Raw genomic sequence first — 15,691 nt, 5'->3', positions numbered from 1 at the left:
GGGTTGCAGAAACACTAGAGTAAACACTAGATGCATAATAGCCAACTCGATACATTATAGCTCTTTATCTGCAACCTTTCTATCTATTGACTAGAGCATGGAATTCAAGGTCCACTAAAAATACTACACGATCAGAGAGAACCAAAACATGATCTAGTTTTTGTGATCGCTTTCAAAATAAGAACACTGCTCAAGGCAGTGCTTAGTTTGTAAAATATTAAGTGCCAGGGACCAGGGCATTTTATAGGACTCCACTGAAACTGGCACCACCAACAGCCTAGACACTCCTGAAAAAATGCCAGTACCACCATCACCTAAGATTTTTCATGTTTACATAAACACCATACAGATAAATTCAGCTGAAGAATAGACACACAGTGCTACCATATGGTATAATCCCATCATAGGTCCTGATGTACAGAAATAACCGGCAGACGAGGACCGGAAAAAAATACCACAAATTAAGCACTAGTTTAAGGCCATGATAGTAAATTTAAGTATACATGCTATGACTTTTCTTTTTTATGGCCTGTTAGACCTGTCAGACTTAGGGCGATTTTTTCTCCAAACGTTTTGCCTGCTTGCCTCCATCCTGTCTGGATTTATGCTCTGTTACCCTTAGGACTCTGTGCACTTTACCACTGCTAACTGGTGCTAACCTGCTTGTGCTTGCTCCCCTAAAAATGGTTTGATTGGCATATACCTGACTGGCATATTTATTTTACATATAAGTCCTCTGTAGAATTGTATACCATATACCCAGAGTTTGTAAATTAAATGCTACTAGGGGGTTTATAGCACTTATTGTGCCACCCTCTTAAGTACCACTTTAAAACATGTCCCAGGCCTGTCATTGCAGCCTGAAGGCAGTGTCCCACTGCCATGTCAACTTGCCATTGAAAACCCCCTTGCCAAGCCCTCTGTGCCTGCAGCCTGCCTTAGGTTACATGACTGAATGTAACTGACAGTTGAGACTTTGTGAATTCACACCAGAGAGTCACACAATAGTGGGACTAGCAGGACCTGAATGGGCCATTAACTGACTTGATAGGGGTGGAACTAAGCACAGCCCCACTTGCACATAAATAGGCTGGGCTCTGCCACCACACAAGAGGCTTAACAGCCCTGTATTGTCAGTGTAGCCAGCTAGGGGCCAGGGAAGGGATGGCAGGAAACTCCTGGAACTTCAAAGAACCCTTATGGAAACTTCCCCCAACTTCTAGAGCAGGGTATCAGGGTATAGAAACAGGGCACTCAGACTCACTCTTCAGTTCAAGACTGGCCCTGCAGAAGGGCTCTCAGAGGACTGCTTGCTGCTGTGATCTGCTTTGCATTCTGCCAAACTGCTGCTGTACCTGGAAGGAGTGCTTTGCTGCCTGGAGCCTGCCTTGAACCCTCAGTGGCAAGCCCTGCTTTGGAGCTCTGCATCTTCACCATCACCGATGACTTTAGAAGTTACTTCAAGTGCTAGTTTAGCTGGCCTCCTGTTCAGAGCCACAGGGACATTGCAGGCTCCCACCATCTTTAATCCACACCTGGTCCTAGTCCAAGTAGGTCTAGAATGCCTGAGAGGTCTCCATCCACTCCTGGACCCTTGGTTGGTTCCCAGGTAGCCATGTTCTAAATTTGAGAACTTGCTATTTTGAACCTTAAACTTTAAAAAATCATAACTTTGATTCCACTAATTAGATTTTGATGGGTTTGGTGTCAAATAATTTATTACAATTTCCTCTATTTTGCTTAAGTGGTTTCGGATTTTTATTGTGTTGTGTTTTCAAGTTGTTACCATTTGTGAACTGGATAAAAACTTTACACAAGGCCTCTAAGTTAGGCTTGACTGCTTTTTGTGCCAAGCTACCCAGGGTTAAGCATAGGTTAATTTACTGACTTTTTGTGGTTCACTCTTCAAGGAATTGTGGATGTAAGCTGGCCAGGGCTCACACCTGAGTCAACCCAATTTCTCACAGGGCCACATGTTTTTTTGGCATTTCCTTAATTCCATAAGTCCACAATTTTGTGATTTAAAATGAAAGACCTGTACTTTTTTTTAGTTTTGAAATGAATCTAGTGTTATACATTTTTGACATAACATGTCTAAGTGACATATATTTATTTTATTTTATTTTACTATCTATAACCTGCTACAAGCACTACTTATAAGACACGGAGCATTTATCACAGCAAAAGCATATCCGGGGGGGGGGGGGGGTTTGGGGGCGGCAGCCAACATGGCCGACCCGACATGAGCCCTGGAGGCTCTGTCGAAACTCCCAAGGACCACGTCAAGTGGAGCGTCAAGGGGGGAGCTTCAGGACATTGATGGCCCTGTGATGGTGGCATGACTGCCGGGGAGGCGGAGAGGATGCTGAAGAGGAGCCCCCAGGCATGAGCAGTGTGGGCCAGTACCCCGTGGACAGCCGCGCCGCTTCGTGACTCAGGTCCATCGGCAGCTGAAAGTGTGACCTGGATGATTCTGTGGGCTGCCGCCCTGTGACGGAGTAGGGGACGCACACGGAAGTCAGAGAAGGGGTTGCCGGCCCCCTTTGGCAGTGGAGGTGATCCAGCGGGCTCCCCTGAGGCGGCACGAGCCTTGGAGGATGCCAGAGCCCTGGGAGATCAGCCGCTCCCAAAAGACCGGGGCTGACGATTGTGGCCACAGTGAGGGGACATTCTGGGGCCCCGCCGTGGCAAGTGAAGGCACGGAGGTGAGCTCTTGATCGCCTGGTGGAAGGGTGATTGGAGGATGGATGCCTGACCCCGAGATGGCGCCCGGGTGCCTGACCTGCGGAGGCGCCTGCAGAAGTTTGAGGAGGTGAGGGAGAGTGACCGCCCCCACTTCATGTGAGGGGGCCCTGGTAGGAGGTTCCCAGCGGGCAGAGAGGATCCTTAGCGGGGGAGCATACCCGTGGTCCAGCGCACAGAGGCGGCAGTGTGAGATACTGGGAGAAAAGTCCCCGGGGGTGCATATGCCTCGGCAAAGGGTGCAGGCCAACAGGGTCTCCAACTATTTTGCGCCTGCTGGAGCGGGAAGCCCTGCCTCACCACAGGAGGAAGAGATGGCGCTAACAAGGGAGGCCCTCCTGTCCTCCCTTCGCCCCTTCAAGGAGGGAATTACGAGAGGAGCTCACAGCCGACATCAAGGCGACATTGGATGCGTTCCAAGCGGACATTAATGGTAAACTGTCCTCACTTCAAACTGATGTGGATTCAGTTGGGGCCTGCACTTTGGATATGGAAATGCAGGTGCAGGAGGAGCAACAGAGGGTTACCCCTGTGGAGAGGGAGGTCACGAACATTAAAACGCAACTCCACCTTGCCATGCTCAAGTGCGAAGATTTGGAAAATCGCGCTCGCAGAGACAACATCAGAGCGCAGTACCTGGAAGAGGGCAGCGAGGGAGGGGACCTGGAAGCCTTTGTGATTGGCCTCTTCTCCACTCTCCTGGGTGAGGATCAACCGAAGGATCAAGTACAGAGAGTGCACAGGGTGGGGAATCACTTTACGACCGTTGATGAGGTGGCGTCCTCACTGGGATTACAGGAGAAGAGTTCGGGAGACGGGCTTGCCGCACTTGGGGACACGTGAGGACGGGACGAGCCTTTCACTTCGGCTGCGTATGAGTGAAGAGGAGGCGCTCCACCCTTGATGCTGAATTGGCAATTTTGAATGGTCTGGAGGGGAGGCGGTTGCATACCCCGTCCACGCCATGAGGAACACAAGGAGGTTTGATATTCTATGATCTCTTGTTCGTGGGTTTTTTTCTCTTATGAAATGTTTTTTTCTGTTTGGTTATTGTTCATTATCCCTATTTAGTGCGGGAAGGCTTTTGAGGAGGCCTGGGGAACATTCGGGGCACAAGGCTGAGGAGTGAGGGGGGGACGGAGTGGGGAGATTGCTATGGGACGAAGCTCGCTTGACGAGGGAATTTAGGTTGCAGTGGTGCAATGTTGGCATTGTTATCATGGAATGGTAAGGGGTTACACTCACCCAATAAGCGGTCACAGCTGAGAAAGTACTTTGATGATCATCACTATGATATCGTGGCCTTGCAGGAAACGCACCTTAAGAGTGGGGAGGGTCAGTGCCTACACCACAAACAGTACCCACAAATATTCACTGCATTGGCGCCAACAAAACACTTTGGGGTGGCACTGCTGTTTCACAGGTCTGTTCACTTCCAGAGCACGGGGTCCAAACAGGGCAAAGAGAGTAGATGTCTAATGGTCAAGGGCAGCCTGGGGGGGGGGGAAACTGTACGTTAACCACTCTTTATGCACCTAACAGTGGACAAACACATTTTCTTTTGAGCTTCCTGGAGGGGCTGGAGGATTTCGCGGAGGGGGAGATAATACTATTAGGTGACTTCAATCTGATCTGGGACCCTGCCCTGGACACAGCACATCCCCAGAGAACACAGGCAAGTGCTTTTGCCAGATCAGTGAAGTCGGCCCTTCACCGATTAGGGCTCTTTGACTCTTGGCGTACCCTCAAACCCACGTAGAGGGAATATACCTTCATCTCCCTTTCCCACAGATTGTCAGAGTCACCAGATCCTCGGGGTCTGCGCATGTTCCCAACATGTCCATCACAAGACAGCTCCAATACTCTGATTAGAATGTCACAGAGCCTAAGAGAGTCCAAGTGGGGAAAAGGGGATTAGGTAGGGAACAGCTGGGAAGGAGACCTGTAGGAAGCAAAAGGTTAAACAACACAACATCAGAATAAAATCACATTTACTGTCACTAGATTATGATTCTTAGTATTGTCTTACTGTTACCATGGATACTCTAAGGAGTGATTTTAACTAGGCCTCAAGAACTTTGGATACCTGGAATATACTCAAGGATGATTAATGCAATGTTTCATAAAAGCTTTTCATAACATGTCACATAATGGGTAGGAATACAAGAACCTTCTAGGATATAGCTTCAGAACAAACACTGCCTTATTTAACATGAGGACTAAAAGCCTGTCTGAAAACCATCCCTGGAAAACCATTAGAATTATGCTAGGAACTTAATATGCACAAGAACGTCACATTTAGAATTTGTCATCTTCACAAAAGAAATGTGTGCACATTAAATAACATTACACTTCAGAGTTTTTTGTATGGCCATGAAATTATTGCACACACTGTTTCCGATCTGGGAATCAAGTTTTACATGAGGGAAATGAATCGTGCACTCTGCCGATTCCAACAGGAATATGTAAATGTCTTGAAATGATCGTGCAAGCCTTTGGCGATCTGAACACCAAGTCTAACATGTGGGAAATGAATCACGCACACTATCAATTCCAACAGGAATATGTAAATGCCATGAAATGATCGTGCAAACCTTTCCCGATCTGAACACCAAGTTTGTCATGCAGGAAATGAATCGCGCACACCGCCGATTCCGAACAGAAATATGTAAATTCCATGAAATGATCGCGCAAACCTTTGCCGATCTGAACACCAAGTTTGTCATGCAGGAAATGAATCGTGCACACCGCCGATTCCAACAGGAATATGTAAATGCCATGAAATGATCGCGCAAACCTTTGCCGATCCGAACACCAAGTTTGTCATGCATGAAATGAATTTTGCACACAGCCGATTCTAACCAGAATATGTAAATGCATCAAATGATCGCGCAAGCCTTTGCCGATCCGAACACCAAGGTTGTCATGCAGGAAATGAATTGCGCACACAGCCGATTCTATCCAGAATATGTAAATGCCATCAAATGATCGCGCAAGCCTTTGCCGATCCGAACACCAAGGTTGTCATGCAGGAAATGAATTGCGCACACAGCCAATTCTAACCAAAATATGTAAATGCCATGAAATGATCGCGCAAACCTTTGCCGATCTGAACACCATGTTTGTCATGCAGGAAATGAATCGTGCACACCGCCGATTCCAACAGGAATATGTAAATGCCATGAAATGATCGCGCAAACCTTTGCCGATCCGAACACCAAGTTTGTCATGCATGAAATGAATTTCGCACACAGCCGATCCTAACCAGAATATGTAAATGCCATTAAATGATCGCGCAAGCCTTTGCCGGTCCAAACACCAAGGTTGTCATGCAGGAAATGAATTGCGCACACAGCCGATTCCTACCAGAATATGTAAATGTCATGAAATGATCACGCAATCCTTTGTCGATCTGAACAACAAGGTTGTCATGCAAGAAATGAATTGCACACACAGCCGATTCTAACAAAGTATGCAAATGCTATGAAACGATCGCGCAAACCTTTGCCGATCCGAACACAAGGGTTGTCATGCAAGAAGTGAATCGCGCACACAGCCGTTTCTAACAAAGTATGCAAATTCCATGAAATGATCGCGCAAACCTTTGCCGATCCGAACACCAGGGTTGTCATGCAAGAAATGAATCGCGTGCACAGCCGATTCTAACAAAGTATACAAATGCCATGAAACGATCGCACAAACCTTTGCCGATCCGAACACCAAGATTAACATCAAAGCAATGCTTCGCGTACTCTGAAAGTTTTCAAGAATATGCCCAAAAATTCAAGAGTCTTTTTAGGGCAGGGTCGGGGGCCCAGCCCGACCACCGTTTTACCACCCTGCTCTAGGATCACCAAGATGATGCCGTGCAGGCCTGAAACTTCAAGGTAGGCCTCTGAAACAGGAGCTCAGGAAATTGCTGCTGCTCTGTACCGGGACCTCTGAATAGTGAGCATGTGGAGCTGGGCTGGCTCCCTTATATAGAGTCTGGCCCAGCCCACACACCACTCCCAGTCATACTGCAGAGAAAACTTCTAGAAGGTCCTAGAAAGGGACCACACCCTAACACACTCAATAAGTCTGCAGCAATACCTTGCAACTGAACAGTTATTGCAAACATCATTAATAGTGTTTTTCAAGGTTAAAGTCTGCAATGCAAAAGGTTAACAAACTGCATATAAACACAATGCATGAATAATGCTCTTGCATAAAAGTTTTTACATTTTTGTCGCCCGTAGAGCGCGCTCTGTCCTGATGTTGACACAGATCCTATTCAAGGATAGACTATACATTTCTAAGTCAACCTCTGTGTCAGACTTTCGATCAGTAGCCATTCATCCGATTATTATCTCTGACCATGCTCCGGTGGAGAATTGCCTGGATTGGTTGCGTGCACGCTCAAATACTAGACAATGGTACTTCCCTAATGTCTTAATCCATGGCTCAGCCTCCTGCAACAACTTGCGGAGAGCTATTAGAGAATACTTCCAGCAGAATAGAGTGGGGGACACTGCCCCCCCATTCTCTGGGATGCATTCAAGGTGGTCACCAGAGGCACATGCATTTCCTTAGCGCCTACGCTAAATCGGTTAAAATCTGAGGAACGACACCTCTTAGAAAATGAACTAAAAGTAGCCGAACAGGCTCATGAGCTCTCCCCGACCTGGCAGGCCCAGAGGAAAGTGACTGCCATTAAAGGTAAACTGCAATCCATATACACGAATAGGGCGGAAATAGCACTGTTGAGACTTCAGAAAACTCACTACAAAAAGGGCAATAAGATAGGCACACCACTGGCGAGACAATTACGCGCCAAACTAGCTAAGGACTATATAGGACAGGTAAATGATGAGACAGGGGAACATTACACCGAAGATGAGAAGGCACAAGCTTTCAGGGGGTTTTATGCCCATCTTTAGCAATTGTGTCAACCGAATGCCCATACTCAGGAAAGCTACTTGCAAAACACCCAACTTCCACAGGTCTCCAGGGAGACGAACGAAGTGCTGGCTGCCCCGTTCACCATAGACGAAGTCCAGGAGGCTATTGAATCCCTCCTGCTTAATAAAGCACACACTCCTGATGGGTTTACTGCCCATTTTTATAAATGCTTCAGTGTGGAACTGACAGAGCATCTTGCTGCACTGTTTAATTATGTAAGAGCGAAGGGGGCATTGTCCCCCACTATGGGAGAGGCCCTGATCACACTTATTCCCAAGGCGGGAAGGATCCTCAACTGTGTGCCTCTTATAGGCCTACTGCACTACTTACCCTCGATGCAAAATTATACTCTAAAATTCTGGCCAGGAGACTAGAGGATGTCCTGCAAGAGTTGATACATCCTGATCAATTGGGTTTTATCAAGGGCCGCCAAACGCATTACAATTTGCATGAGTCATCCACTTGATTTAACTAAGAAGCAGGTTCCTGCTCTACTGCTCGCGCTCGATGCTGAAAAAGCATTCAATAGGGTGAAGTGGTCCTTCCTGGTGGCAACAATGCGGCGTTTTGAGTTCGGGGAACAATTTATAACAATGGTGATGAACAATTACTCCTGTCCCTGGTCCCTCATCCTGGTAAACGGGGTGACTCCCTATTTCTTTGATTTGTCACGGGGAACGAGGCAGGGGTGTCCCCTTCCCCCGCTGCTTTTTGCGCTGTGTTGAGCCTCTGGCGACACAGGTTAGGGCATGTCCGAGTTTTCAGGGCATTCAGTTCAGCTCCGACCACCATAAATCTCCATGTTTGCCGATGTCATTCTGCTGTTCATCACTGAACCCCGCACGTCCCTTTTGACAGTCTAGGGGAAGCTGGCTCTCTTCGAGCAAGTGGCAGGCTTTAAAGTAAATATGGGGAAATCATATATTCTCAATTTGACCATACCTGCCACTGAAATGGGACAGAAAGCTTCCACGTCTCCATTTATATGGGTTAAAAAAGAAATTACATACCTGATTATTAAGCTCGTTCCTAAGGCTGCTGATTTGCTTAGAGCCGACTACCCACCCCTACTTAGATCGTTGCAAGAAGACATTAAAATATGGTCATTGCTCTGGCTCACATGGCTGGGGTGTAACAACAGCATCAAGATGATGGTGCTCCCAAGTCTCCTATATTTATTCCGGAGCCTACCCATTGATATTCCTACAGATTTTCTTGCAGAGATTCGAACGTTGTTTATGAGGTTCATTTGGCAAGGATCAAGGAGCCAAAGTGTCACATAAGGTAAGTATGTGCCCTAGGGAGAAGAGCGGATTTGTACTCCCCGACCTCCACAAGTATTACAGAGTGGCACAACTTCGTGTCATAGCTGAGTGGTTCCTCCGAGAGTTGGACAAGTTGTGGCTTCATGTGGACAGGGCAGTGACAGGACGGACATTGTGGGACATCCTTTGGAAACCCAATGGGGTACGACCAAATAATGCATACCTTAGTAGCCCCACGCCACCCCCCCTAAGGTGTGGAACATGGTGACAAGAGCTTATGAGATTACATCCTTTCCATCGCCACATACCCCTATCAATTTTAATATGGCCTTTCCCCCGGGAGAATCACCAGGGCCCTTCGATAGATGGAGGGAGGGTGGGTGCCTGGGAATCGCAGACCTGTACTATGGGAAACAGCTACATACGTTTGATAACTGCTGCAGAGACTTTCATCTGCCCCCATCCGAACGCTTCCATTACACTCAGTTAGAGCATTTGGTTACACAGTCTCACATGCGGGAGGCGGCCACCAGGGACCTTCCTCCTATTGAGAAATTTGTGAAGCGGGGAGGAGTGGCGAGGGGTAGCATATCTACACTCTACAACATATTAGCCTCGGCGCAACGTGCGCCTACCCCTCGACACATCCCCTTCTGGGAGCAGGTGTTGGGCATCTAGATGGGGGAGGACTGCTGGCATAAGCTATTTCAAGATATATCCAAATATAACCGCTTGATGGGTGCCAGGGGAGCACACTATAAACTACTTTACAATTGGTACCTCTATCCTGAGAAGCTTAAAAAAATATACCCCCAGGCATCAGACCGGTGTTGGCGAGGTTGCGGAATGTTGGGGGATTTCAGACATATTTCGTGGGATTGCCCTGCCATCCGCCCTTACTGGAAGGAAATCCTCTCCCACTTAAAAGAGATGTTGGGCTACCCCATACCTACATCTCTAGAGCACATCTTGTTGGGCCTTTGCACTCCGGAGCTGAAACATCAAACGCAGGGAGATCGCTCCATTTTGTGGCTGGCGTTGGGGGAGGCGAAGACAACCTTAGCATCTTTTTGGAAAAAAGTGGACTCACCTCCAATAGCTCTGTGGTTCACAATGCTATGGCGCGGCCTCACCATGGAGCATTTAGCAGATACAATGGATGGCTCTCGAAGAGGTTTTGAATTTATTTGGGATCCCCTGATTAGGTTCCTCTCACAAGACTTGCCTTTCGCAGCTTGTAGCCCACGTATTCGGGCTTTGCATCGTTTCCATGTGTAGGGGCTGATTGGAAGGGGAGGGTAAGCGCGACTAGGAGTGACGTCCCTGGGTCAAAGAGGGGACCTATGATCCAATGGCCTTTTAATTCGTGTCAGAAGTGCAGAAAGGGATAGAACACCTGTTGTGTTCTAATGTTTTGTTCTTTATTTGTTTAATGTTTACTGAAGCAAGCGGCTTACTTCACCAACTGCTGGGTGCGCGGGGTGTAATGAGATGTGTATTTCTCTACTATTTTTTATGCTTTGACTTGGGCGGGGAGGGACTGAGAGAAAGCGCAGCACGAGGTGAGAGGCCTGAAATCTTATCTCAAATTGCTTGTATACTTTATTGTAGCAAAATATCACTAAAAACAATTTTACAAAAAAAAATCAAATCTGCTTCACCTCCTAATGAACATTTGGCTGCTCAACCATTCTTTCCTTGCAGAGTAAAGACTCTGCATGAGTAGGTAATGCCTAAGTGAAAAACAGCAGTTGTTCAATAGGGAACTAACCAGGGACTGTTATTGCTCCAGAACGTCAGAAAAATGTCTGAAATTTGGCCATGCTTCATAGTTAAACATGTTCCACCAAAGATGCAGGTTCTAACAATGCTGCCATTTTTGTTTTCATAAAGTCATTGTGTTTTTTTGTTTCCCTACCATATGCTTTCTCTGTGATGGTCTGTCTGTCATTCTAGCACGACGCAGTGTCTCTCTGAGAAATATGCCACATGCTCTTCTCTCTTCACTATTGTCTATATCACCACACGTTCAAATTGCACTATTGATTCTGTTAAATAAGTGAATAATTGTGCACTGTTACATGAGTGAATTATTGTGCACCATCACCTATCTGTGCACAAGGACGGAAAAATAGCTGAATAAACAAGAACTGCAAAAACAAAACATTTTCTGTAATCTAATCACATTTTCTGTAATCTAATCACTATACCTTTTCATTGTCTGTTCCTTTTTTCTTTTAGTAATTCCCTGTCCCTATGAAGATATATATAAAAATTGTGAAGATTTAAAAGATTTTTGCCTTAGTGTCAAGATTATTCAGATAAGCTGCCAAGCTACTTGTCAATGCTCGCCTCAAATAAAGTAGAAGCATTCCACCTACCCCTGGATTTGGAATTGAACTTCACCAGTAACATCATAAGCATTAATATTTCACCAAATGATATAGTGCTGTAGACTAGTATTACCTGCTTTTAAAATTCTGATACATGCTGTGTGACATGCAATAACGTTGATGTATTCCAAGTATTTCAACCCCAAATGCGCCATAGTCTATACCACTTTTGTCTAGCAAGTGTTTTTGAATGTTCCTTAAAAAGTGAACGCTTTGTGCTCTAGCGTGGTAAACACAATTAGTAAAGAGAAATCCCACTCAGTAAACTAACTAGTCTAAAATGTCTTGTTGCAGTTGATGTGTGTGTACCTCTCATTTTAATAAACAATTTTAAGCATAAGACTCAAATGGTTTTCCCATTGCTCTTTTTCGGTGTCGCTGCGCTTGTGAAATTTATTGTATTTAATATGAATCTTAAAAGGAGCTTACATCCCGCCCCCTTGCTTTCCTTCCTTTCATTGGTTCCTGTGCTTGCTACTTAATTTTCCTTGTATTTTATATAGATGGTAAAAAAGGCTTACATCCTTTCCTTGCTTTTCATTAACGTCAGCGAGGGTCTCTCTCTTTCCTTTCTCTCCTTCCCTATACCTCCAGTTTGTCTGTTTAATTGTTACTCTGTGACTCTCCCATCTCTTCCCCCACCAAATATGGCGGCTCCGGCACTCCTGTCTGATCCACGGCACCTGCCTGGGATCAGGGAAACGAAAAGGCAGTAGAAGCCAAAGGATGGGCACCCCGTAGAAACACACGCTCTTAGAATAAGTGATCTTGTACTTGCAAATGTGTGGTCACATGCATATTAGCGCATTTGCCCGGATCTCACATGGGCAGAGTTTGACAATGTGTGGTACGGTAAGGTTAACACTTATCTGGTCATGCTGCTGCTGTTTATTTCTTGCCAGGACCATTGTCCCATTTTTTTTGGATAGTCATAACGTTCTGCAACTCAAGCACGCTACTCTGACAATTAAACATTTGCATGATAATGTTGAGGGTGCACTGGTAAAACTTTAAGCCATAGGCGGGTTAACATGACAGTGCTGCCATACAGTCCATAAGCGTTCTCTGATGGTAATAATAATAGCAGCAGATGTTTCTGAGTGTGGCGGAGGGGCCTTGCCTTTCTAATTACATGGGTAACAGAGGGTAATTGCACAAAGCAATTATCATCCAATTTAAAATATATTATGTGCATCCACTGACTTAGTCTGCCAGTCCGTTCCCCAAAACAGACGTCAGGCAGTTTTTGATGAGGCACAAGTCGTAGGGAGCATGGGCCAGTTCTGTGGCGGCAGTGGAAAGGTAGAGGAATGTGCATTGGTAGGTGTACTAAGTGAGAGATTTCACGTTGATTAGTGAAATAACCAGCATTTTTGAAGTCTTTCCAAACAGAGAGAGGGAGAGTGTGTGTATGCGTTTTTGTCTGTATGTAAAGATTCCTGGTGAAAACCCGCTGCCACCTCACCATACTTGGCTGAAAGCACCTGCACCCAACTATTTATCACTAAATTCATTTATTGGGGGGAGTATAACATCCCCGCCCCTTGAAGCTTCACCCCAGTTTACAGGGAAATTCAAGATCGAGCACCATGTCCTGCTTAGTGTTAGGTACATAGTCTCTCAGCTTTAATGGAATTTGTCCTGGCAGATACACAGTTTAAAATAAAGGCTACTGTTGCCTGCCAGTCCTGTAATCGGAATTTGGTATATATCCTTTTTTAACTGGAGTAAAGTAGTGCATATTCCAGCACACATTATTTGATACATTGACAATAAATTAACAGTTTATACAGGTATTTTTATCCAACAGGTATATATTACTTCAGAAAATAATTTATTTATTGTCCATTGTTAGAAATGGGGTCTTTGGTTGACAGTCAGGTTACCCCCTGTTCAAGCAAGGACCCTCACTCTAGTTAGGATAAAAGAGAATCACCCTCAGCTAACCCCTGCTTACCCCCTTGGTAGCTTGGCAGAGCAGTAGGCTTAACCTCAGAGTGCTGGGCGTAAAGTATTTGTACCAACACACACAGTAACTTAATGAAAACACTACAAAATGACACAACACCAGTTTAGAAAAATAGGAAATATTTATCTAGACAAAACAAGACCAAAACGACAAAAATCCAACATACACAAGTCAAGTTATGATTTTTTAAAGGTTTAAAATAAAAAGAGTCTTTAGGTAGTTGTAACACCACACTAGCGCTGCTAGCGTGAAAATGTACCTGGTTTGCGGCAAAAATAACCCCGCACGGGCGGTGTGCGTCGAAAATAACCCTGCACGGGTATATGCGTCGAAAACAGCTCGGCACGGCGAGGCGCGTCGAAAAAGCCAGCCACGCGACGGTCCGAAAGTCCCGCGGCGCTGGTTGCGATCTCTCAGCCTTCGTCAGCGATGCTGCGCGTCGTTTCTCCTGCTCCGGGCGTCGATTCTCCGGTCGCGTTTCCTGCGGCGTCGTTTCTCAGCTGCGGAGCCGGCGTCGCGTCGTTTTCTCAGCCGCGATCGGATTCGCGTCGATCTTTTCTCCGCACGGCGCTCGGTGCGTGTATTTTTGTCCTTAGGCTGCCAGCCTCTCCTTTCAGGGTCCCAGGAACTGGAAGGGCACCACAGAGCAGAGTAGGGGTCTCTCCAGAGACTCCAGGTGCTGGCAGGAAGAAGTCTTTGCTATCCCTGAGACTTCAATAACAGGAGGCAAGCTCTACATCAAGCCCTTGGAGATTTCTTCTTCAAGATGGAAGGCACACAAAGTCCAGTCTTTGCCCTCTTACTCAGGCAGAAGCAGCACTGCAGGAAAGCTCCACAAAGCACAGTCACAGGCAGGGCAGCACTTGTTCCTCAGCGATCAGCTCTTCTCCAGGCAGAGGTTCCTCTTGATTCCAGAAGTGTTTCTAAAGTTTGTAAGTTTGGGTGCCCTTCTTATACCCATTTTAGTCTTTGAAGTCACCTTCCTTCAAAGGGGACTCACACCTTCTTGTGAAATCCTGCCTTGCCCAGGCAAGGCCTCAGACACACACCAGGGGGCTGGAGACAGCATTGTCAGAGGCAGGCACAGTCCTTTCAGATGAGAGTGACCACTCCACCCCTCCCTCCTAGCAGAGATGGCTAATCAGGAAATGCAGATCACACCCCAGCTCCCTTTGTGTCACTGTCTGGTGTGAGGTGAAAAACAACCCAACTGTCAAACTGACCCAGACAGGGAATCCACAAACCAGGCAGAGTCACAGAATGGTTTAAGCAAGAAAATGCTCACTTTCTAAAAGTGGCATTTTCAAACGCACAATCTCAAAATCAACTTTACTAAAAGATGTATTTTTAAATTGTGAGTTCAGGGATCCCAAACTCCACATGTCCATCTACTCTCTAGGGGAATCTACACTTTAATCATATTTAAAGGTAGCCCCCATATTATCCTATGAGAGAGAGACAGACCTTGCAACAGTGAAAACGAAATTGGCAGTATTTCACTGTCAGGACATATAAACCACATTACTATATGTCCTACCTTATCCATACACTGCACCCTGCCCTTGGGGCTACCTAGGGCCTACCTTAGGGGTGCCTTACATGTAAGAAAAGGGAAGGTTTAGGCCTGGCAAGTGGGTACACTTGCCAAGTCGAATTTACAGTGTAAAAATACACACACAGACACTGCAGTAGCAGGTCTGAGACATGATTACAGAGCTACTTATGTGGGTGGCACAACCAGTGCTGCAGGCCCACTAGTAGCATTTGATTTACAGGCCCTGGCACCTCTAGGGCACATTACTAGGGGCTTACTAGTAATTCAAATATGCCAATCATGGATAAACCACTTACATACAATTTAAACAGGAGAGCATATGCACTTTAGCACTGGTTAGCAGTGGTAAAGTGCTCAGAGTTGAAAAGCCAACAGCAACATGTCAGAAAAAAATAGGAGGCAGGAGGCGAAAAAAGACTGGGGATGACCCTGCATAAGCAAAAGTCCAACATCCATGAATGGATTGTTCATAATACCGTGTTCTGTTGAGCTCCCTGCAAACAAAAATTCAGAGTGCCAAAATGTAGTGAGTATATACATTAACAGTAAGGTGTGTTAAAAATAAAATGTTCACACTTAATTATGAATCGATCATTGTCAACAGTACATTGGAAGGCTTATTCAAAAGTACTTTACTGCTAATAAACCAGGAGGAGGACTGTTGGGTTGCCCATGAGCAATGGTCTAGACCTTGAGAAGCAGAGCAGCTTTTCATTGTCCCATGCGCACTTACCAACAGCGTGTCGTACACTAGACACACAGGGCATGATTCACAAAGGTAACTTACCCTTTCGGGTATGTTTACACTTTTGAGTAAGTTCACTGC

General features: G+C 46.0%; 1 protein-coding gene across 1 annotated transcript in view; it reads left to right on the top strand.

Moving 5' to 3' along the window:
- LOC138297427 (cysteine-rich secretory protein 2-like) overlaps positions 1–11,689 on the top strand; it is a 332,164-nt gene extending 320,475 nt beyond the window's left edge. The window contains exon 8 of the mRNA XM_069236786.1: positions 11,190–11,689. Within this exon, the coding sequence (XP_069092887.1) occupies positions 11,190–11,314 (125 nt within the window). The 3' untranslated portion in view covers positions 11,315–11,689. The remainder of the gene's footprint in view (positions 1–11,189) is intronic.
- Positions 11,690–15,691: the final 4,002 nt, after the last annotated feature.

The sequence above is a fragment of the Pleurodeles waltl genome, chromosome 5, assembly GCF_031143425.1.
Source record: "Pleurodeles waltl isolate 20211129_DDA chromosome 5, aPleWal1.hap1.20221129, whole genome shotgun sequence".
In the NCBI taxonomy this organism is placed as follows: domain Eukaryota; kingdom Metazoa; phylum Chordata; class Amphibia; order Caudata; family Salamandridae; genus Pleurodeles; species Pleurodeles waltl.
The sequence above is the reverse complement of the archived record's forward strand: the minus strand, read 5'-3'. Positions and strand labels throughout refer to the sequence as shown.